The sequence below is a fragment of the Euprymna scolopes genome, chromosome 4 (genome assembly GCF_053919585.1).
Source record: "Euprymna scolopes isolate OS-2025 chromosome 4, ASM5391958v1, whole genome shotgun sequence".
In the NCBI taxonomy this organism is placed as follows: Eukaryota; Metazoa; Mollusca; class Cephalopoda; order Sepiida; family Sepiolidae; genus Euprymna; species Euprymna scolopes.
Genome location: NC_136485.1, coordinates 138312883 through 138339409, shown reverse-complemented (window position 1 = coordinate 138339409; position 26527 = coordinate 138312883). Strand labels below are relative to the sequence as shown.

Sequence of the window (26527 nt, the reverse complement as noted above, 5' to 3'; positions counted from 1 at the left end):
TTAGACGCCGAACTCGATAAGATCAGGGAAATATTCATCAATAATGGTTATCCTGTTGACCTTATTGATGACTGTATTTTCAAAAAGGTTGCGGATTTTAAATCCCCTAAAAAGTTTGGACCCTTGAAATGCCCGGTTTATTTAAAATTACCGTGGATTGGGGAAAAGAGTAATAGACTTTCCAAACAGATTCGCAGAAGTATTTACGACTGCTATTATTCTGTGTCCTTGAATTTGGTATATACTACGAGACCTGCTTTTCCGTCTTTCTGCAAGGATAGTTTGCCTTACATCCAAAATAGTATTGTATATCAATTCAAATGCCAGTGCGATGCTGGTTATGTTGGGCGAACATCCTTGCACCTTTTGACTCGTATAAACCAGCATGTTCCATCGAAGATCAGACAAGGGAGGATGGGGTATGGTGGTCTCCCTCCTTCTGCAGCCTTGGACTCTGCTATTGGCCAGCATTTGGTTGACAACCCGTGCTGTGCCGATAGATATAAAATAGATTGGTTCGAGGTGCTACATAGAGCGGACTCCAAAAACCATTTAAAGATTTTGGAGTCTGTCTCTATCACGGTGCGTCAACCTTCTTTGTGCCGGCAAAAAGAAACATCAAACGCATTGTTTCTCTTTAGGGAACTTTGAATCTTTCCTCCCGCTTTTTTTTCCTCCCTCGTTGTGCCAATATTTTAATTGTTTTTAAACGTTAATAAATTTATTTTAGTGTCCCCGTACTTTTGGCACATTTAATAAGTTCCCCATTAGAACTCTTTATTTTTCGACACAATATTATTTTGTTCGCTATCGATTTTCTCCTGACGAGATGATAGCCGAAAGAGCTCTCGAGAAACTTCTGCTTATTATTTTTAAAACTATATATAAATTCTGTACCTCTAAATATATATATATATATATATATATATGTGTGTGTGTGTGTGTGTGTGTGTGTGTGTGTGTGTGTGTGTGTGTGTGGAGAAATGTTTGTTTAAATAGACATTTGGCGAGATAATTTACGGACGCCGCTCCCGTGGGTCGATCCTCGGCTTGGGAGAGGTGCTAGTCTAGCGGCACTGATGAGTTGTAATACAACGAAACAGGACTGTGTGTCGATGACTACAAATATATATATATATATATATATATATATATATATATATATATAATTTATTTGTACTTGTTAGTTCTTTCTCCCGAGACGTTATACGTCCAGTTGTAATAGAAAACATGCAAATAATTATCAACAATTCCATCCACAATATTCATTATCAGCTTAGCTGTTTGGCATGTAAGATTTAATACCTCAAACTGTTGTGAAACCTAAACGTTTCATCGTTGCCGAATTTCACTCATCTTTTAAACAACCAGATTAATCTATCACTATATAACTACTATTCCAAAAATAACAAACGAAATAAAAGACTCTTGTGCCGACGATTTAACCACTGGAAACCATCCAGGTTTTATAAGAGAAATGGTTTATGTGTTCCTCGCTAGCGAAATGTCTATGTACAAATGAGTAATATCTGATCATTCGAGATCCAATTTCGTTCTTGTCTTGGCTGGATACAAAATCGACTTCGTAATCTACTGGGTGGGGATGATCTATTCTGTTCAGTGCGGCCTCTTTTTCGCAGGAGAGACGCTGTTTGTACTTCTCTACTCTATCATTCTTTCCTGAGAAAGTGCTCGACTAAACTCAGATCTTTGGTTTCTCCTCGTAAGACATTCGCAACCAGAACTTATCACAACAGAAAATAGTTCCAATGATTTCTCAAGGTGGAACACGTTATCTGGAGACTGTTTCCAGACTACAACATGGTGGTCTTCAACTCTCATTGCAATAAATAATTGGCATAATTCGTCCTTACAAGTCGTCACATTTTGTTCATTCTATTTATCAATCTCAATCTTCCCACCAGTCAATTGTCAATCAACTCACCTCGTTAATCCATATCCTCGACTGGTCTTTGGCCTTGAGAAATTGTAAAAACATTAATTTGTGCTGTTTCAATATATTCTTTTTAAGTACACGAGTCTTAGTGTACGCATTTTTATCTGCATATATTTTTTAATAAGTCGTTACGTTCATAAAGTTACCCATGGACGCGCGTTTCATGCTCACTAGCAGTAATCAGCGTGTCTTAACTTGGGTAAGGATTGAAATCACAGTCACATTATCTCTATAGACAACCATAAATGTTTTGATGTAAACTAGATAATATCGTCGAAAGAGAAAGTCAGAAAGAACATGGTGCATTGCTGTCGTTACCCTCACCCAATCGTGCCCTGATTATCTTATTAAAAACTATACTTTATGTTTTCAGGATGAAAAAAATCAAGTCTTAACCACAGCAGTATGGATTTATGAGGTAAGTGAACGATTCCGCTTTTTAGCGAACACGAAAAATACAGAAACTTTGAGAATTTTATTAATTTATTCATACATTCATTTCTTCCTCTGTATGTATGTATGTATGTATGTATGCATGTATGGTCTGCAGTTTAATTTGTTGCTGGCTATCTTGCTCTTGCTTGTTGCTGGATCTCAACATTTTTAACCGAGAGAGAGACTTAGCTGTCGTACAAAGCTAAGACTCTGTAACATCATATTTGTATAGATACTCCCTCAGACATTTGGGCTCATGGATTTTAAATGTCTGAGGGAGTGGCACTCGTCTGACAAGACGTTGCAATCATCATCATGCATGTATGTACGTATGTATGTATATGTACGTGTTTGCATGTGTGTGTGTTAATTACGCTTTGATTATAAGATTTCGATCTTGTCATGAATAATTTAAAATGAAAGAGAAAAGCTATGTTGAAACGTTTTTTGTGCTATATTATTCTGCTTGTCTGTTCAGTTTTTCTCGGAAACTGCTGGGTGGATTTGGTTGTAATTTTGTATGAACCTTTTTTATGATAAAGTGCAGCGAACAAAGTATTATAGTATCCACTCATTGAACAATTATGGATTAATAGGGATTAGTATTTAATACAAGGATAAGCACAAATTTAACCGTATTCAACTATCAATTTGGCATGAAGCACTCTTTGCTATTTAACAGGCTATAACCTTTGTCCGTGTTTAACGTAATAAACAGGTTATTATATATATATATATATATATATATATATATATATATATATATATATATATATATATAACACGCTAAGGTACTTTATTAAGCATGGTTATTGAAGATGTATTTGATATAGCTAAGATAAAAATTATAATCTTAGTCATTTTTTAAAATGAATTGTTTCTAAATCAATCTAAAGTTAACTGCGCTTCCTCAAAAATAAATAAATAAATAAAATATTCCAAAGAAAACTAAAATTGAAAATTGATGTCAAAACTTAAACTTTTTCATCATGAGGTTCACTATACATTGGGAGATCTTGTTGAACTCCAGACCGAGGGAGAGTTATGCTCAAGTATCAATTAGTGCTACTTCCATTATTGCACCAACAACTACCAATCCTCTTGTACCCAATTCCAGTTTTGTGCAAGTACACAGTTTTATCTCAGATGTTCTTGGACAATAGATTTGTCTAGCCGATTGTGGAGAGATTAGATTTTGGTTTATTGAAGACTTCTGTAAATGAGTGTCTTTTTATGCACATTTTGTCATTGGTGTTTGATTTGTTGTAATAATTGTGCAATAGGATTAGCCAATATGTCACCTGGCCACATAGCTGGTCTGTGTGTCGTAAATTGTTGCTGATTTCTTTTTTACTAAATTTAAATAGATGTTACAAAATAAATATCATGCGATTTTCTAGATTTTTAGCTATCAATAACTTTCAAGAAGGACGTAACCTGAAAATTATTGATCGTTCTTTTGTTTAAATACGTATTTTCTCCTTTCTCTTTGACACACACTCTCTCTCCCCTCTGTATCTCTCTCTCTCTCTCTCTCTCTCTCTCTCTTATATATATATATATATATATATATATATATTAAAGTAATTATAGTAATAATTATGTTAGCCGCTTCAAGAACTCGGTTCTTATTGTTGAGCACTTTAAGTTGAAATAAGTCGGTCACTTCAGCTTACATGCGCAGATCATGATGTTATAATTATAAGATGACCTTCGACGTCAAAATGGCATGTACGCTTTATATAAATGTTAATTTCAACTGAATTTTCTCGCGGTTAACGCTGGCCGTGTGGTTTGTTCCTTGTTAACGGAGTAATAAATAGCTTCGTGGCTGGGTTCGAATCTCCCGACCGACTGTAATCGTAACTCCCTGCACTGATGATTCTTGAAAGGATGACACAAGGTATTAAAATAATTATATATATATATATATATATATATATATATATATATATATATATATATATATATATCTCACGCCGCTTTCTCCGTTTAGACCAGATTAACACAGACTGACATTTTTATGATTAATTTATGTACCTTATTACTTCTGGCTCATGGCAATTTTGAAGCAGGTGTTTTGTTTGTGACAGCATCACCAGAAGATTATTGTACAGGGCCAATATACGGCATAGTCACATCAACACACAAGTTTTCATTAGATAACCGAAGTTAAGCAACGATGTATTTTCAAATAAGTTTTCGCTATTTTACCTTTATTCCATATATCATTTTAAAGGGCATTTTTCTGAAAAGCTGCTGAAACAGCTCGCGATATCAACGAAGTGTTTGGCCCAGGAACCACTACTAAACACACAACACAATGATCGTTTTAGAAATTTCGTGGCAGCGACGAGATGATGAAATGATGAGCGTAGTGGTCGGCCATGTTGACAAAAATCAATTAAGATCCTTAGTCGAAGCCAATCCACACACAGCTGTTCAAGAACTTGTTTCTGAATTAGGCGTAACGTATACGACGATTTTCTAACCATTTGAGATAGATTGGAAAGACAAAAAACTTGATAAATGAATGTCTTACGAATTGAACCACAACTAAAAGAAACGCCGTCATCAAGTGTCATCTTCCCTTCCTTTATGCAACAAGAAAGATTCGTTTCTCGATCGGGTTGTGATTTGTAATGAAAAGTGTTCTTTACGACAATTAACGACACTCAGCCTAGTGGTTAGACGCTGACGAAGCTCCACGACATTTCCCGAAGCTAGAGTTACACTAAGAAAAGGTCATGCTAACTGTTTGCTGGTCTGCGACCGGTCTCATCCGTTACAGTCTTTTTAATGCAGGCAAAACGCAAAAGAAAGACAGACTCAGATATATCTATTCTACTTGGTTAATTTAAGTTAGATATACAAAATATGATATAAACTTATATACAATTGTTCAGTAGTTTATTTTTGACAAAACACTATTGACTCCTAATTAGATTTAATTGCTCTCAGTTTTTCGGTGGTAGTGGGCGAGAAGAGAGAGGTGGCGACGACGTATTAAGTTCGCTCAAAACTCAATTCCAACTGCCAATTCTAGCGCGGGGATTCGCTTATGTACGGAGGTATCGGGGTAGGTCTGGCAACCGCCTAGACCAATCACCGGTAAGTACGTCATCTCAGGGGACTTCCCGATTCTCTGCATGTAACTGTTAATCTGCAAACGCTCTCGGTTGTGCTTCTCACGATTGCGAGAGGTTACGCCTGTGACCCCTCGATCTGGCATTGTGCTCAGGGGCCAGACGTCCCTGAGTTGGAGCTCGCTGGTAAACATAACGAAATTATATTTCGTTATGTTTCTCAAAATGACATCAAATTGGCACTTTCAGATTTATATGTCGGTTTCATAAAAAATAATAAAATTTGTAACCTAACTCTTCCTTTCAGCAGGGTCGGCCGCCGTTGCCCAGACATGCAATAATACTTAACAAATAACACAAGCATAGCTGCCCGGCATTCTCCAGAGTTTCGGGAGTCTAAACCTCCTCCAAATGGGGAGCACTACCGCTCCTTGGGACGATCACGTCACAATAGTCGTTATTGTTTAGAATAGTTTGATTGTGAAGCGTAAAAATTAGACCTGATAAAAAAACGTATGACAGCATTTCTTGCAAATTAGGTAAAAGCAGTTGAAGCATCTTAGGCACCATGACACTTTTGTTGTTGTTGTTGTTGTTGTTGTTGGCCAATGTTATTTATTCACAAAACTTTAAACTCGATAATAAAATGCGTCTTATTTATTCGTGAATTTTAAAACGGTATGAAAAACATTATTTATTCGTGAATTTTAAAATGGTATGAAAAACATTATTTATTCGTGAATTTTAAAACGGTATGAAAAACATTATTTATTCGTGAATTTTGAAACTGTATGGAAAAAATATTATTTATTTGTGTAATTTAAACTCTATGATAAAAAGCGTGTTTTTTTATTTGCTAATTTCGAAGCGGCATGACAAAACCATTATTAATTTATGAAATATTCTAAACTTTATGATAAAAAACATTTACATTTTCTGTTTCAGGAATGGATAGATGAAAATCTAAAATGGAATACGGAAAAATTCAAAAGCTTAAACATGATAATGGTCCCATCGGATTTACTTTGGGTTCCCGATATATTTATATTTAATACGTAAGTAAAAGAAAATTTTGTCTCGCATTTGAGTATAATTGGCAATATTTCGGAGATTTGCAATATTTAATTCTTTCGAAATTTTTTCTTCATCTTGATTGCTGCCATTTTTACGCCAAAGTTTTGATCGTTGTATTATGAATATTTTTGTCTTGAAGTACTAGTTTTTTTTTGGTGCTATCTGTATGTTATTTCATTATTTACAGGTTTCAAAACAAGATAAATAGATAGATAGATAGATAGATAGATAGATAGATTTAGATATTTTGATTTTCAACAAACAGATATTTCAATACATTTTCGATATCCGTGCCCGTCTGAATGACAAAGTCACGGATGCTTAGAGAAAATGAAATAAAGGAAATAGATTTTTACGATGAGAGAACTATTTCAGAATAGTCTAGAAGTACCGGAAAAGGGCGGGAAGATCATCAAAAAGAGTTCTTTTAAATTTGACGCTTTCAAACAAGGCAATTATTATTTGAAACCATTCTCCACCTCCTCCACCACAATCGCCCTCCTTCTCCTTCTTTTTCTTCTTAGTTTCGTTTTACTGCATTTTATTGTCGCCATTAACGCTATGAAAAGTTTTTATGTCTTGCTTGGCTCATAACCAGGTCTTCACTTTATAAAAGCAATTATTTTTTACTGCTTTTGTAAAATAGAGAAATGCAGTATGATGAAAAAAAACATATATGGATAGATACCTTTTTCTATGAAATGTCTGTCTGTACTTGTTGGTCTAAAGATAGCTTTTATAAATACACAAGAATATTTAAAATAATTCAGGAAACCTATATTGTTTTAATATAAAATACAGTGATCTTACGTTGTGTAACAACCGATAGCTAATAGTTTAAATCTATTTAGATCTTATCTATAATTGTTGCATAGATAAATCAAGAAGAAATATACTTAGTGATGAACAATATGGATTTCGTCCAGCTATATCAACAGTTGATGCGCTGACGGTAGTATCACATAGGATCAATGAATTCTTTGACGGAAGCATTACTTCAAGATCAATCGAGTTTTATGAGGTTAATAGAGTTTGACATAAAGGTCTACTTCGGGTGCTTCGTAACTATGAAATATTTGGAATATTGTGAAATTGAGAAAAATGCCGCATGATAAAAAATACCGTTTTCTATTGAATATTCATGTATATTTGTTTGTCTAAACATACATTTTATAAATACGCAACATTATTTTAAATGCTGATATAGAAGAAAAACAATACTTTTTTTTAATAAAATGAAGTTATTTATTGGGGGGGGGCAACAACCGACTCCTAATGATTTGAATATATATACATTGGTGCAAAAACAATGTCGTTTTGGACATGAAGTTGAACGTCAAAAAACGACATTAAAAACAATATATATACCGCTCCCCATGTCGGGGTACCAAATTAGTTAAAGGGAAAATTATTCCCAATTCGCATTTATATAATTGAATTCATTCAAAACGTATCGCAAAAACAAAAATATATCTCTATCTCTCTCTCTCTCTCTCTCTCTATATATATATATATATATATATATATATACTCCTATAAATTCGTTTTTCTTTTGTGTGTATTGATATTCATCTTAAAAACGATCTTCTCTATTTATTTAAAAAGAAAATACAATTTTCTAATATATGAGTTGTGGAATTGCATTCACTAGCAAAAGATCTAGCTAATTTGCATATTCTTTTAAACATTCATTTTAATTAATTCCCTATTAGGTTTTTCGGTTTTCTTATGGGATGATCATCTTTAGTTAACTATTACGTGTAGTTATATTCATGCAGATATTCTACTTGATTTATACTTGCATAATATTTGCGTAAAAAGTTTATAATAGACACAAAATTGTTTCCACATATATTTATGTATACGTATATATTTTTGTTTAATCTATTTATCAATCTCTCTATCTATCTATCTATCTATATATATATATATATATATATACATATCTATGAAAGTGAACGTGTTTGTTTGTCTGTCTATCTGCCTGTCTGTCTGTGTGTCTGTGTACATTTTCCTTCGCAATAACTCTGTTAATTTTCAGTCTACAGACACGAAATTTGATATACATGGTACTGAGATTTGGGAAAATCAATGTGATCGGTTTTCGGCCAGAAATTTGGCTGTTAAGGGAGCAAAGTTAAACGATGTGATCTTTGAGAACTCTACCAAACTCCTCCGACAATTTTGGGTCTAAACACTTGAAATTTTAGATATAGGTTCCTTGGACATGGATCTATTTAATAACTTGAGGTTAGCCTAAAACAATAAATGTTAAGGGGTCATAATAGGGGTCAAAGTTTTAAAAAATTGACCGTTTTTTGTGTTTTTTTTGTTTTGTTTTTTCGCTAAGCATACACCTCCAAACACCCGGGCAACGCCGGGCTGAAATGCTAGTATATCTATAAAACTGAACGTGTTTGTGTGTCTGTCTTTCTGTCTGTCTGTCGGTGTGTCTGTGTACATTTCCCTACGCAATGACCCTGTCAATTTTTAGTCTACAGACGCGAAGTTTGATGTGCAGGGTACTGAGATTTGGGAAAATCGATGTGATCGGGTTGCGGCCAGAAATTTGGCTGTTAACGGGTTAAACTTCAACGATTTGTCTTTTGAGAACTCTACCAAACTCCCCCGACAATTTTCGGTTTAAACACTTGAAATTTTAGATATAGGTTCCTTGGACATGGATCTAACTTAATAACTTTATTTGAGCACAAAACAATAAATTTTAAGGGGTAAAAAAAAAGATCAAAGCTTTAAAACAATTGATCTCTGCGGTCTCTTCCAAATTACTAAGACAATTTCTGGTCTTAACATTTGAAATTTTACATAAACGGTATTCAGAGATAAGGCAAGCTTTTTCATCGGTTTCGGTCGAAAATTTTTAGTTACCAATAAATAAATTATGTATGTATTTATGTTTGCATGTCTGCCTTAATCTTTCAATAGAGGCGACAGATTTTACCAAGATCCGTATCGTTTTAAAGTTCGACCTTTCGTACGACAAATATCGAAAAATTGGGTAAAAACATCAATATTTTCACCTTCAACTAGGCACTTTTCTACAGGGGGTGTCACTTTTTTCGACGATATTTTTGAAAGCTATCCTCTCCTTTAGATTGTCTAGCCTTAATTTTAAAAAATGTCCCTTGCGGTTTGGCGGTAGTCGTAACAGCATAGACGTTACATTTTTACCCCGTTCTTTTCCGCCTTCGCGGTACAGGTTCGAACTTACCTTCCTACCAACATTTTTTTTTGTTGCTTTTCTTTTGTTCAACAGACATATTCAAAAACCCGCGCAACGGCGGGCTGAAATGCTAGTATATCTATGAAAGTGAAAGTGTCTGTCTGTCTGTTTGCCTGTGTGTGTCTATTTGTGTGTACATTTCCTTACGCAATAACTCTGACAATTTTCAGTCTACAGACACGAAATTTGATATACAGGGTACTGAGATTTGGGAAAATCAATGTGATCGGTTTTCGGCCAGAAATTAGGCCGTTAAGGGGTCACAGTCAATGATTTTACCTTTGAGAACTCTACCGAACTCCTCCGACAATTTTTGGTCTAAACACTTGAAATTTTAGATATAGGTCCCTTGGACATGAATCTAACTTAATAACTTTATTTGAGCACAAAACAATAAATGTTAAGGGGTCATAATAGGGGTCAAAGTTAAAAAAATTGACCAAACTTTTTTTTGCTCAAAATACATCTCCAAATTCTCGGGCAACGCCGGGCACCCATGCTGTGTATATCTATAGAAGTGAACGTGTCTGTATATCTGTCTGTGTATCTGTCTGTCTGTCTGTGTGTTTGTGTGCGTACATTTCCCTATGACAAAACTCTGTCAATTTTTAGTCCATAGACTCGACATTTGATATACAGGGTACTGAAATCTGTGTAATCCGTTTTCAGCCAGAAATTTTGCTATAAAGTGGTCAAAGGTAACGATTTGACCTGTGAGAACTCTACCAGACTACTCCGACAATTTTTTATCTAAACACTTGAAATTTTAGGTATAAGTTCCTCGGACATGGATCTAACTTAATAATTTGATTTGGTTCCCAAACAATAAATGTAAAGGGGTCATAATAGGGGTCAAAGTTAAAAAAAAAAGTTTACATATGCGGTTTCTACCAAATTACTCAGACAATTTCTGGTCTAAACATTTGAAATTTTACATAAAGTGTATTCAGAGATGGGGCAAGCTTTTTAATCGGTTTGGATCGAAAAATTTTAGCTACTAATATATAAATGTATGCATGTATGTATGTATGTATGTATGTTTGCATGTCTGCCTAAAACTTTCGACAGAGGCGACGGATTTTTACAAGATCAGTATCGTTTAGAAGCTCGACCGTTCAGACGTAAAATATCGGATAATTGGCTAAAATCATTAGTATCTTCACCTTCAACTGGGCACTTTTCTACAGGCTAGGGTTGCTTTTTTGCCAATATTTTCGAAAGTCATCCACTCTTTTAATTGTCTTGTCTTAATTTAAACCTACGTCACTTCCGGTTTGTTGTTACGACAACAGCAAAGACATCAGTTTTTCCCCCATTTTTTCCTCCTTTGCGGGGCGAGTTCGAGCCTGCCTTCCTACTACATCTTTTTTTTTTTTGCTCAACATACACCTGCAAACACTCGGGCAACGCTGGGCTGAAATGTTAGTATATCTATAAAAGTGAACGTGTCTGTGCATCTTTCTGTCTGTATGTTTTTGTGTATACATTTCCCTAGGCAATAACTCCGTAAATTTTTAATCTACAGACTCGAAATTTGATATACAGGGTACTGAGATTTGAGAAAATCTATGTGATTGGTTTTCGGCCAGAAACTTGGCGATAAAGGGGTCAAAGTTCAACGATTTGACATTTGAGAACTCTACCAAACCTCTCTAATGGTGGGTCTAAACACTTGAAATTTTAGATATAGGTTCCTTAGACATGTATCTAACTTAATAACTTGATAAGGGGTCATAATAGGGATCCAATTAAAAAAAAAATTACCTCTGCGATTTCTAAAAAATTACTCAGACACTTTCTGGTCCAAAGATTTGAAATTTTACATAAAGGATATTCAGAGATAGGGCAAGTTTTTTCATCGGTTTGGGTCGAAATTCTTTAGTTACCAATATATAAATGTATGTATGTATGTATGTATGTATGTATGTATGTTTGCATGTCTGCCTAAAACTTTCGACAGAGGCGACAGATTTTATCAGCATCAGTATTGTTTTGAAATTCGACCTTTCAAACGACAAATATCGAAAAATTGGCTAAAAACATTAATATTTTCACCTTTAACTGTGCACTTTTCTACAGGGGAGGTCGTTTTTTTCCGCCGATATTTTAAAAAGGCATCCTTTCTTTTCTATTGTCTAGCCTTAATTAAAACCTATTCGCTTCCGGTTTGGCGGTGGTCGTAACGACAAAGTTGTCAGGTTTTTCCCCCGTTCTTTTCGTTCTTCGCGGTACGGGTTCGAGCCTGTCTTTCTGCTACCACTTCTTTTTTTTTTTTTTTTTTGCTCAACACACACATCCAAACCCCCGGGAAACGCCGGGCTGAAATGCTTGTATATATATATATATATATATATATATATATATATATATATATATATATATATATATATATATAAGTGAAAGTGTCTGTCTGTCTGTCTATCTGTGTTTCTGTCTGTGTACATTTCCCTTCGCAATAGCTTTGCCAATTTTAAGTCTACAGACTCGAAATTTGATATACAGAGTACTGATAGTTGGGAAAATCTTTGTAATCAGTTTTCGGCCAGAAATTTGGTTGTTAAGGGGTCAAAGCTCAACGATTATCTTTACCTTCAACTGGGCACTTTTCTATAGGGGAGGCGCTTTTTACGCCGATGTTTTTTCGATTGTCTAGCCTTAATTAGAACCTACGTCATTTCCTGTTTGGCTGTTGTCGTAACAGCAAAAACGTAAGGTTTTTCCCGTTCTTTTCCTCCTTTCCGGTATGGGTTCGAACCTGCCTTCCTACTACCACTTTTTTTTTTGCTCAACATACACCTCCAAGCACCCGGGAAACGACGGGCACCCATGCTAGTATATATATATATATATATATATATATATATATATATATATATATATATATATATATATATATATATATATATGCAGCTTTCTTTTATTCAGTTATGCAACTAAAATAAAAAGGAAGTTTTATGAACAAATTTTCTTTCTAATAAATTTCCATCTGTGGAACGCAATTCCACAAGCTTGCTTCCCAACTGATTACAATATGGTTGTTTTCAAGCTCAATTTAAACAAATATTTGTCGCGTCATCAACTTGAATCCTGACCATTTCACCCATCGTTTTAAAAATCTCGTGGTGTTTTTCATCGCAAATTGACTTAATCTATATATTAATACGATAGCGTGTTTGTTATTTTTGTGAGTCACGCTTACATCTTTTTCTTCCTAGTGACTGTCTTTTAATTGTTATGACCTTACATTTCTTGCGATAAATGATTTTACCAAGAATTCTTTATTTCTATGCTTTCTTTTATTTTTGAAATCACAAATCACATATAAAAGCCAAGTACGTCCAAGGATGGAGTAATGCTGCCACATCTGGGTAGGATCTGCTAAAAACAGCTTATCCTGCCTTGACAGAGTACACAATAGACTTCGTAGCTTAGTGGGGGTGCCCTTTTCTCTTCCCTGCAACCTCTCTCCCACAGAAGGGTGTTGCGAGCCTGTCGTTGTTTTATCGTTATTTCCATGAGAAGTGTTCGTCTTAGCTCCAATCTTTGGCCCCCTCTAGCAAATCTTTCACGAAAAACACTCGTCTTGCTGAAACCACTGTCAGTAATTTTCCCCACTCTTTATCTGTGCCTAAATCCAAACTTAGATTTCATGAACAAAGCTTCTTTCTTAGAAGTGCACGCCTGTGGAACTCTGTTCCGTTTGCCTGTTTCCCACCTGACTACAACTTGGAGGTCTTCAAGTCCAACATAAACAAATCCTGATGAACCGCCCCCTTAAGTAAGACACTTTATCAGATCTCCATTACTAGCGATTACTACGATATTATCCCATTGAGTACTGTAGACGCAATAATCCTTATCTCCGAGTGGCCTCCAGGCCTTGATAAGTGGTGACTTCCTTGTAAAAAACAATCACAACTTCATAAGTATCGATAGAAATTTTATTCTATAATAATGTATACGGAATTTGCATAAATTAAAATATCATGTTCAAGCGTATTTTTACGACCGGGCTACGCCGGGCGTCCCTGCTAGCTTGGATAAATACTTTTGCAGTTTTAACAAAAAAGCTACAATAATATTAGGGTGTCTCCATAATGCCAACATCAATATATTGCATGTGAAAAAGTCCGCTGTGGAATTTCTACAGGTCCCGCTAGTTAACTTTAATACTCAAGTGGCTTTTATGCTTTGATACAAAGTGACGTTATAGTAAAAAAAATTAACAATTTTATTCTCTAATTAAATCTTATGTTTTCTGCGTTGGAGTTACTTTTTTCGGTTACTAATATTATGTCCGTTTGACGTCAGAAAACGTTAATCTAGATGTAAAAAATAGAATCCCGCTTTATATTTAATGAATGGTTTCTTATTGCACTGCAAGTTCAAGATCCTCTGCCATTGACAGAATCACCCGCAATGCCCTCAATTATAACGCTTTCACATAACAGAAAGAGACTGTTTAATTCTCAATGCACACTCGCGAAACATTAAATATCTATCTTAATAGATTCTAGTTTGGTTAGTTATTTTTAGCGAAGTTGTTGAAAATAAATATAGACGATACACGTAAATAATAATACATATCAAATTCACCATTCATTTAAATATTATATATATATATATATATAATCAATTAATTATTATTATTCATTTTTACCGACACACACTAGTGGTTCATTCTTACGTAATCATCAGTACAATATCACTATTCCTGCCTGACATGAGATCCGAAGCCATCTATTGCGCCATTTGCCGAGCCTTTACTAAAGCGCCAATAAACAATTGTGACGGGAATGAAGGGAGTTAAGAACTATTGTGCGCCGAATTCTGGCGAGTGCAAATGACAGTCTTAGTTTTGTTGCACGGCCGGAAGTCGTTCAAATTGCATAGACGCTAATTAGTTGCCTTAGTTATAATTCCACAGAAAATGCCCACCCTTAAGTATTCTTGATAATTATAAATAATAATTATTAATTTTTACCTAGTGTTTCACATTCAAGCAATCATCAGTGTAAGATAGCAATTCTTGTAGGTCATGAGATTCGAACCCGGCAACGAAGCCACCTTTGGCCGAGTCTCTACCTCAGGATCACCAAGCCATTGCTACGGAATGAAGGGAATTATGAACTATTAAACGCCGAATGCATTTTTACATAAAGACACAAATATTTTCTATTTACGCTATCATCACTGTATATATACATACATACACACACACACACACACACACACACACACACACATATATATATATATATATATATATATATATATATATATATATAGGCATCCACATGCATTACTGTTTCGTTGTATCACAACTCATCAGTGCAGCTAGACACACACCTTTTACCAGCTGTGGATCGAACCTACAACCGTCGTGTTGACAGTCGGCAGCTCTAACCATCGGGCAGCAAATTAGTGCCCGTATATATTTCTCCTTAAATGTCTATTAAATTAACATTTGTCCGTCGCACATTGCTCTATGAGTGTGTTTACAAACAAATAGTGGCCTTATATATATATATATATATATATATATATATATATATATATATATACTAGAAGAAGTACTCGTCGTTGACTGGGTTCAAAAACAGCCTACAGAAAATGGACTGAGATTGATGAAAGTATAAAGGAGAGGGGTTTAAAGAGATAGGTTTTGATAATCAAAAATTTTACCCTAAGCAAAATATGATGAAAGTAAAGATAATTTTCGCGAAAATATATTTTTTATATCAACTTTTTTTCCATTCGTAGCCAAGAGTGACCAAACAAAATGATGTTTCCTTACAAAGAGAAAATGTTATATATATATATATATATATATATATATATATATATATATATATATATATATATATATATAATAATAATAATAATATACAAGAAATAAATGTTACCATAGTCAATAAAAGTTACTTTTATGGTAGAAAAGTTAATTGGTTTGTATTTTTAAGTTTTGTAAAAAAATTTTTTTAATTCACGAAATTTGAAATAGAGAGTCCCGTTTTCCATTTGAAAGAGGGGCACCTGAGCATTCTGTGTTAACACTTTAAGAGAGTTCCGTCAACGTAAGGAATATTTATAAACATATTTTAATGTTTTCCGTTATTTTGTGCTTGAGGAATATTCGATTATGGCATGTGTAGTTAATATAAAAATTCATTTAAGTAGTTATCGCCTCAAATTTCGTTTTAATTTCGGTTCGCTGAAATTATTTAAAGTAAAGAGCATTAAAAACTATTTTAAAAATAAAACAAAATAAACATGAACTGAACTTTTATTGACTATGGTAACATTTATTTCTTGTATATTTATTTTTTCGGGTAGCCGTTTGTTGGCTTTTCTGCTAAACACTCTTACTAAATAATATCGACGAAATATCGAAAAAAAAAAGAAACAAAAACAGTTTCGGAAAATAATAAAAGTAAAATAATCCGAAACAACAAAATGGGATATTAAAAAAAGTAAACACGTAATTACTTTATTTTTTTAAAGCAAAGAATCGATATAAATATGAATAAGAAGAAAATGGAGCCCTTTTCAAGTATAACAGCTTCGTTTCAGTTTTACAGTATTGAACGGTGTAGTATTGCGCCGTCGGATTCGGGGTTGTACTATTGTAATGTAAAGAACACGCAGAAAGGGTTGTAATCAACTGAATTCCTTCTAGTATACTGACAAAAAAAGCTTACATAGATATATAAATAAAAATAAAAAGGTTATGTAAATGTTTTTTTAAAAAGACACGTAATCACACGTGAGCAGTATTTTTTCCTTCTTTTGACATGATAACAAGTAACGTCCTTATGTTTATAAATTTATCTATTTATCTATTTTCGAAAGAGTGCCACGTGTAAGTGGAGAAGAAAAAAACAGAGTTATGCAAACTTTGTGTCGAGAATTGTCTAAAGTTCCGACTTTTTTTTTGCTTTCACTTTAATAAGAACGTGAATTTATGAGGTGAATTTATTCGACACACTATGATTTAACTAAAAAAATAAATAAAAGCTAACGTGAATTAAGATTAAAGTTAAGGTGTTATTGTGGACCCTCACCCCTTTTAAAGAACCTTGTTAAACTTTGTGACATATTTACATTCTATAGAGGTCAGACGCGAACGAACACCCAATAATTTTATTATACCATATCTCTTCAAACTGAGCCATAATTATCAAAGTATAATTACACAAATAGATATGAAAAGACTTTGTTACAGTTTGTGTCATATTTCCATGGAGTACAGGCGCGAACACAGGCCCCACAATTTTATTATACCATCCCTATTTAAGTTGAAACATACTTATCAAAGTATTCTTACGTACATCTATATCAAAAACACTTGTAAACGTTTTTTTTTTTTTCATTTTTTATTTCCATACTTTGGGGGCCAGGCGCGAACGCAGACCCCACAATTTTTATGAACCACTGTTCTGCCAGATCAAACATACCCATTGCTGATCCTCGATACATCTTCTATCATTATATGTAATCGTTTTTTTTTTAAATAGTCAACCATATAGGAGCCTATTCGTGACCACACACACACACACACACACACACACACACACACAGACGTTCGGCTTTATATTATAGAAATATATTGGTTCGTCCGGTCGACTATTTCTTGGAGACTACTGGGTTGATCTGACTAAAATTATGCATTGACATTTGTTATAATGTGTAACGAACTAAGTATTATGGTATCCGTCCGATGGACAGTTACGGATTAATAAGGGATTATTATTTAAGATCAACTTTCTCTAGAAAATAACGAGGTTGCTTTAGCTCCAATTTTATAAGGACCTTTATCATAGTAAAATGTAGTGCACTATTATATTTAGCTGAAAGCATTGACCCTAAATCAACGAGCTATAACTTTTGCTCGTTTTTAATGGCTAATATATATATATATATATATATATATATATATATATATATATATATATATATATATATATATAATTTCCTACGGACACATATTTTGAATATTTTAATAATGTTTTCGACCTTCAATTTATTTTTAGCTGACCTTTTTGGATTTCAATATATTCTTATCGCACCTCGGATTACAGTTCATTTGTATATTACGGAGTAAAATATCACGCACACACACACAGACACACACACAGACACACACACACACACACATATATATATATATATATATATATATATATATATATAAACAGACATTGTTAAAGACAACAGAAAGCTTCTGTTTTGTAATACCTTTTCGCTAATTTCTTTTAATTTTTTCCTATTATCTTTTTTTTGTATATACGTCGAAGGTATGTATGTACTAGGGGCGTGCAATAAGTAATGCCCCTGACCCACTTCCCATAGCAGTAGAGCAACGAAAATTGGCACAGTTATTAGTCTTTCTCTACCTAGGAACCATCCAGAGTTATGCATTTCTCCCATCGTTTGATGCAGCTCTGGAGACTGTTTTTATAGAACACCCCAGGTTGGTCCTCTAACCACGATGTGATTTCAGAAATCAAGGCTGCATCATCTGGGAAACGCTTTCCTTTCAAAAACAACTGGGATTTGGTCTCTGAATCATAGTGATGGACCCAGGTTTAATCCTGTGTAATCAGTCTATTGAAAAACTTTCATTCATCTTCTTGGCACATCTTCAAATTCATCTGGACGTAAGGACACTTTAGAAGAAAGATATGCAATACTTTTCTGTTTTAAACTTGAATAAAACAGAAACTATGAAATGCTTCATACTGCTTTTGGATTATCTTACAGGATCAAATATCAGTTTTTTTAGAGCATAAGAGATTCGAGAAAGGCGGAGAGTCTGTGAGGGATGATGAGAGGTGTGGGAGGAGTAAGAAACTCAGAACACCCAGAGTTGATTGGACAAATAAAGAATTTCATGGATAAGACCCGTCGCGCATCTTTATAGACAATAAGAACACTGTTTGGTGCCAGTGTGGGAACTGTACACACAATTATACGCGATGAACTGAAGATATGGAAGATTTGCGCGAATGCATCAGTTCACCACTCCATAATTGTCACATACTATTTGACCAAGATGGGTATCAAGATAGTTTCTTACCCTCCCTATAGTCCAGATCTACCTGTGACTCTTGGTCATTCTCTAAGCTCAAGCCAAACATTAGAGACTGTTGTTATGAGACAATTGAGGAGATGACACGCTCACATAAGAGGATTTCCATGGGGGCTTCCAGAAGTTGTTGGAATGGTACAACAAGTGCATTGCAGCCGGAGGAAATTACTTCAAAACGGATTAGAGTTTCGTGTGCGTACTATCAATAAAAATGCCCATACGAAAAAAGTCTGGAAACTTATTAAAAGCACCTCATATGTACGCATACTTTTCATTTTTTTTTTCAAATTATGCACGAACTTTCCGAGCTACCTGATATTATACATGTGAACAAATACATTTAAAACGAAACATAATCAACCTTTTCATTTAAATATTCAGAGAGGTTGTACCGAAAAGGTCATTTAACGGGAATATACACATTTGAGAGGGAAACTCACTTGACCAATAAAAACATATGATTGATTGTCGAAAATAAAATAATCGTTGATTGAAGTTAAGCCACCTGTCAAGGAAAAACAAAGACGGTGGAATGTCAGAAATAAAATAATTATTGATTGACACATGCAAAGATTAACAGCTGAAGGAAATGTCCATTCGCTGAAAAGAAAACATCTTGAAGTGGCTACAATGAAAGCGAAGTCCCACAGTGGGCGTTTGCGGATGAAGGTGTGTGTACCACAAATTGTTATATAATATCAACCTGTAATTGATGTGCGTGCATTCTCTTTCCTTACTACACTTCAATCTTTCGCCGCCATTAACAATAAAAATGTATCATCGATTTTTATATGTAAGTGTTTAACCATGATTCTTTAAGCACGGCAGAAATGCAACATAGACGTATGTGTTTTCACTTATTTTTAATATAATATGTTAAGGTTGAACATGGGTTTAATAGTTTGGCATCGTGATACCAGACTCTGATAAAAACACAAATATTATCTTCCACGGCGTCAAACAGTGGTTTTATATATTCTATGATGTATTTATTTTAATCCATATAATTGCAATTAGGTTGGTGTCTAAGAAACTTGATGGTCCATACACCAAAATCCTACGTACTTTGGCGAGACTAAATAATATTCTGTATTGTTGCTTTTTACGCGTATCTGCGGTTGTTCAACGCTAACTTTTGGCGCTGGCTGAACATACACTTGGCATGATAGATTTGTCCTTCTGTGATCACTAGAGGTCAAGAGACTTAAATGAAATATCTCGTATTACAATCAAGAATCTTCTGAATAAGTACACTGACCAATCAGGGAATTCTCGTCGCGTATATCGTGGAAGTATTAATCTGTGTGGGTGTGGTATTATGGACTTTACCCTTGCGTTAAGAAGTGAGCCATAAAAAAAATAAAAAAGGCGGCGATAGTAATTAGAAATGACCAAGTCACACAAATGTGGTCGTAAATGGGATCGGGGGTAAGCTGTGAGAATCCGAGTCATCTTTTGTTAATGGGTCGTTTTTAGATAAAAGACCGGACATACGATTTCTGATTTTGAGCCAATAAATTTAAGGGTCAGAGTTATTTTACGGACGGTTTTGTGTTTTGGACAGTTGATGAGGACAGTTTGTTCGCTTGGAGCAGATCTGGTGAGTTTTAGGAGATGAACCTACCGACAAAGCTGCCTTGATGGATAGCTATCATAAAAAAACTGGGAGTCCTTTATCATTCTAAGCATAACTGATTTATGATGTATCAAAGTTGTGTTTTCTCTTGTGAATTCCCGTTGTTTTATATTCTTATAATTGTAAACCAGTACTCTTACCCTTGACAATCTCCAATATGAGGGACGGCTATTCGGCCAGAAGGAGAGAAACAACTGATGAGGATGAATGGAACATCGCGACAAACAGCGTTGGTGTCGGCTATTGTTTAGAAAACACGCCATGATTCTGCATGAGCTTATATGGAAAATCCTTTGTATGTCACGGGAAGCAAATTATTCTGCAAGTTTGCCTTATATGTATCGCTGTCATCCTTCTATGCTACTTTAATAAGTAAACCTTATCAGCTAACATTAAAGGAAACCAAAACATCAAGCTAGGAGGGTGCTTTGGCACGTGTATGATGTGTTTTGACCACTTTTCACTTTTTTCTTTATTCACTTACCGATTTACTTGTAAGTGAAACGTTTTCTCTGTTTATCTGCCAGCAATCGTGCCAAACGCAGGCGTTATCTCTTCATAGGAACCGTTTGTTGTTTATATATATATATATATATATATATATATATATATATATATATATATATATATATATATATATATATCGGCTTTCTGCTTGTGCTGCCAACTTATAAAAGAACAACGTCAGCTAAAGCAAAGAAGGCTAGAATTCTTTACTGACTTTCCTGAGAATTTCATCCTATTTCTGGTCATAATTTTCTCAACAGACTGTGTTCTCTTGTTTTTCTTTTTTCACCCTATTAGAAGAGTACTGTATGTGTCTTTAACACTCGTATTGACAGTTGCTGTGCGTATATGTGTCTGTATGCCTAATTAAAGCTTTAAAACTACAAAACAAACACCGGCAAAAAAATGTACATCAGTGTTTGGCTGGATGAATATCTAAAATTTGGAAATTAATTTTTATTTATTAAACATTTGAATATTTTTTATTCAACTATCTATTACATATTTGAATAAAAAAATATTCACATGTTTAATAAATAAAAAATTAATAATAATAACAAATAATACGTCGCAACTAGAAATGACTAGAATATAAACAAAGGGCAGGTAGCTTCTCTCAAAACGCGCTCAGTGAGCGGAAAGAAATACCACAGAATTGCTAATAAAAAATAAATAAATAAACAATCTTAAACTGTACAAAAATATTCATTCTCTAGGGATCAACTGGGTCAGATTTGGTCATGGAAGGCTAGATTTTGATGTACTGATTTCTAAACAAAATACTAACACCTTACTTGAGGAATCTATTTTATAAAGGAGAGTTGTATGTTTTTGTACATGTCCATCTAGAAATAAATGAACCCGGTAAAGTAGAAAAAGAGTTGGCGAGAGAAAGATAAAGAGACGGCTAAAGATAAGTAAGCAGAGAAATAGGTTACTCTTGGTCCGGGAAACGCCTGGTAGCCTTGCTAATCTATTATATAAAAGGCAAAATGCGTGTGTCTGTGAGTTTTTGTATGTCTGCTAAAACTTTACATACACGTATCGAACACTGACGAAATTGGTATCGTTAGAAAGAACGATCTCTCGGACGACAAATATGTAAAATTTGTCCAAAAAGATTAATACTGCGCCAGTCAACTGGACCATTTTTTGAAAAGAGGGGTTAGTTTTTGCGTCGACATTTTTGCAAGTCATTCACACCTAGCGACCTCAATATACGTTTAAAAGACGTTATTTCGAATACTCGCAATGTCATAAGTATACTATGGACGACAAAGATAACTCGTTTGTTTTTGCTTTTTTTTACCTTATTTTTCCTCTTTCTCCTTACGTTTTCGAGCCTGGCTACTGCGGCTAATTTGGGTTTTTTTGCGCTCGCACGGGTACTCACGGGTATTTTTTAAGGGCGTTGGTTGCTCAATATTCTTACTATAGCACCTCTCCACACCCGGATAACGCCGGATACTGATGCTAGTTCCTTATAAATCTAAGTTGAACATGCCCACAGTAAAAAAAAAACATCACATAATGAGCTATGGTGTTACACTAAACGGTATCTTGGATCATAAACTGAAATTGACAAAGACACTTTTAGTTAAACAACAGATTAATACATTGTTAAAAATCCAAAAATTAAAATCTCATAGGGATTAATGCGCACCCTACTGTAGACATCTACTACTGGTTAATAACACAACGTCTGCTACTTATTATTCAATCTCTAATATTATTACAACTTACGGCTTACATAACATTGAAATATGCATTTACCATTAAATCTCATTTAGCAGCGTGGAGTTTGATTAGTATAATGTCATACTATTTTAGGACCATAGAGCGATGGTAAATTTTAAAGAGAGAATCTGAAGTCTTAGAGGTTATATCTTATCTCGTTAGGAGAAATATTGTGAACTATTGTGAGAAATATCTGTCAACTCTAATAGAAGAAAAAAAACTAAAGTTTTCTTAATTTCCAACGTTATTTACAGCCATCTTAAATTTCCCTCCTTTGCATTAAACTTAAGTATTGTCAAACTGTGAGATATGTGGTTTAGGATTGAATAACCCCTACTTCACTATAAACTCTTCGTTTTTGAGACAGTCGGTCATCTAAACAGTTCATTTTTGTAGCTATATATATTGTGATCTCGTTACACATACATAACTACATTGTTACAAACAAGCTATTTGCTTCTCGTGACTTTAACTCTGAGTAATTATTACTTTATTTTAGACGTAGGTTGAAATAACCTTAAATGTACCTATTTACAATGCCTCCCCAGGGTCGTTTTTTAACGTGGAGAAAAGGTACAAAAATAAAAATCGTCTCAGTCGTGAAGGATTTCTCCTCCACTGAAAGAGGACGAGAAATGGAAGTGCCGCATCTGAAGAACAGATACTACATTTTGATCTTAATGTAGTATCCCCAAATCATCTCAGACAGAAATGACAATTATGTTATTAGAAATCATTCATGCGAAGCTAATGTATTTTGTTTTATTTTTACCAAACGATCTCAGTATATCATTATACACAATTCGAAACACTTGTAAACCCCAATCTCAACTCTCTTCTTTATTTCAATCAATGATCTCCCAAATCGCAACCTAAGACCATTCGTCGATATTTATGCAGACGACACTGCCCTCTACGGCAACACTTCAAGAGCCAGCAATGACCAAGATATTTCTGATTCTCTCTCCATTTCGACCGCGTGATTCCATAGAGAAAAGGCTGATTGGTTAATTTTAATGTCTTCAAAACCAAGCTTCTATCTTTTGACCACCAGCGCCATCATCCCCACTTGGCCCAAATTGAAATGAATGCCTTTCGTCTTGAGGAAGCAATCTGTTTTGACAAGCTTCTGGGACTGACCTTCACTCCCGACTTGAGATGGAAGATACGTCAAGTCTGTTGCAATCTCTTGGAAAATGGTTGGACCATTCTACCGGTCAGAAGGTATATCACCCTTGGAACAATCCTCTACCTGCATAAGAGCTAAATACGTCCTAAGATGAAGTAATGCTACCACATCTGGGATGAAGCTGTCCATAACACACTTTTCTGCGTTGCCAAGTGACAAAATAGACTTCGAAATCTAGCGGGTAATGTCCGTTTTCTCCTTCATTCAACTTCTTTCTCACAGAAGAGACATCGCGGGTCTACTTCTGCTCTATCCTTATTTTCATGGCAAGTGCTCGACTGAGCATATATCTATTGGTCCCCTTTTACAAAACATTCACAACAAACATTCGTCTACTACAACCACTGTCAAAAACTTCCTTTACTCTCAATCCTTGCCTAACACTTAGCGAAAATTCATAGAACTTCCCGCCTGTGGACCACAATACCATGGGGCAACTTCCCAGCTGACTATAACAGGGCTATTTTCAAGTCCAACGTAAACAAGTTCTTGCTGAGCCTTCCTCTTAGACAATAAATTTTTACCCAAGCTTCACAATTATGATCATCACGGTGTTGTCTGGGTGTTATTCTGACAATAATTAATCATTGTCCTCGAGTGGACTACGGACCTGAAAAGCGGTGATTCCCTAATAACAAGCATTTGGCGATTCCAGCACATCATTACGCTGGCAGATCATCGTACAGACCGTTTTATAGCTGAAATAACATGTAGTAGTAGTTCTTTCTCTTATCTTTTCTTTTTCGTTGTTGTATTCTTAATAATAATAATAATAATAATAATAATAATAATAATAATAATAATTGGCGAGACCTGTGGAAATTCAACAGGGGACTCATTCATATGTCATATATTGATGTTGGCATTCTGTAGATATTTCGCGTAAATGGGGTCGCTCTGATATTATTGTAGCTTTTTTGTTAAAACGATTAAATATCATTATAGCTCTTTTGTTAAAGCTAGCATGAACACCCGGCGTAGCCCGGTCGTAAAGTACGCTTCAATATGATATTTTAATTCTTGCAGATTTCTTATATATTATTACAGAGTTAATGTTTTATCGATTTTTATATATTATAAAGTTGCGATTTCCAAAATAAAAAATATATTTATATGACTTGGGTGCAACAGCTTGAATCGAAATCGAAACTAAAAGTTATGATATATATATATATATATATATATATATATATGACTTCTTCATTTACTCACATAAAAGTAATATACGAAAGTATAGATTTATGCGTAAACTTTAAGTATTTACGTCAAAAGTGCTCAATACGTAGGTATAGCTAGTTAGTAATTTATAAAATATATATGGCGATTAAGATACACTGAATATTCGGCGTTTCATCCACTCTATGATTCCTCAGGCTTATGCGCGAATTCTGTGGTTGTTTATCGTTTTTATATGGTCCTCTTCTATTGAAGATTTAGTTAGCCAATCAGCTTTCTAGTATCCACCGCGCCCCTTCCTATCAGCCAATGGGCATACATTTTATCGGACAAAGGATCTGTTTTAAAACTAGGTTAGTGGGTTTTATTGTTAGTTTATATATAAATATAAATATATATATATATATATATATGTACATACATATATGCACAATAAAAAAACTTAGATTTCAAAACCCGATACTATGACCACAAAAGTACATTAAACAATAAAAACACCGTATAAAAACAACACTAGTGAATAAATACTGGGAACTCAAAGAAAGCGGACATTCGCCTTCATGAAAAATTTGCTATCCTGAACTTTAAAGAACCCCAACATCTATTAAACTGTAGAAGAGAAATAGCAAATAACTGTGTTCACAAAATAAAATTTACTCTAGGATACAGACACAAAATAGTTTTAAAACTAACAAAAACAATAGAAAATAAACAAATAAATAAATTAAATAAACATGAATATGCATAAACGATCACACATATATGTATGCATATATATGTGTATATATATGTGCATATATGTATGTACACATATATATATTAATATATAAACTATCAATAAAAAAATTAAAAAACTAACCTAATTTTAAAACAGATCCTTGTCCGATAAAATGCATGACCATTGGCTGATAGGAAGGGGCGCGGTGGATACTAGAAAGTTGATGGGCTAACTAAATCCTCAACAGAAGAGGACCATATAAAAACGATAAACAACCACAGAATTCGCGCATAAGCCTGAGGAATCCTAGAGTGGATGAAACGCCGAATATTCAGTGTAGCTTAATCGCCATATATATTTTATAAATTACTATATATATATATATATATATATATATATATATATATATATATATATATATATATATATATATATATATATATATAACTTGAGTTCCTTCGGCTATAACCGAATCTGAAACCAAAACTTATGGAGAATTCTTGGTAAAATTATTTATTATAAGAAATGGAAGTCCATAACAATTAAACGACAGTCACTCGGATGTAAGCATAACACACAAAATAAATAACACACACGCTATCTTATGAATATATAGATAATAATAATAATAATAATAATAATAATAATAATAATAATAATAATAATAATAAAATAGC

The 26527-nt window shown here is 34.2% G+C and overlaps 1 protein-coding gene across 1 annotated transcript in view; it reads left to right on the top strand.

Annotated features, from left to right (window-relative positions):
• LOC145269416 (neuronal acetylcholine receptor subunit alpha-5-like) overlaps positions 1–26527 on the top strand; it is a 315989-nt gene that overhangs the window by 259988 nt on the left and 29474 nt on the right. The window contains exons 3-4 of the mRNA XM_080125103.1: positions 2331–2375; positions 6424–6533. Coding sequence (XP_079981229.1) covers positions 2331–2375; positions 6424–6533 — 155 coding nt within the window. The remainder of the gene's footprint in view (positions 1–2330; positions 2376–6423; positions 6534–26527) is intronic.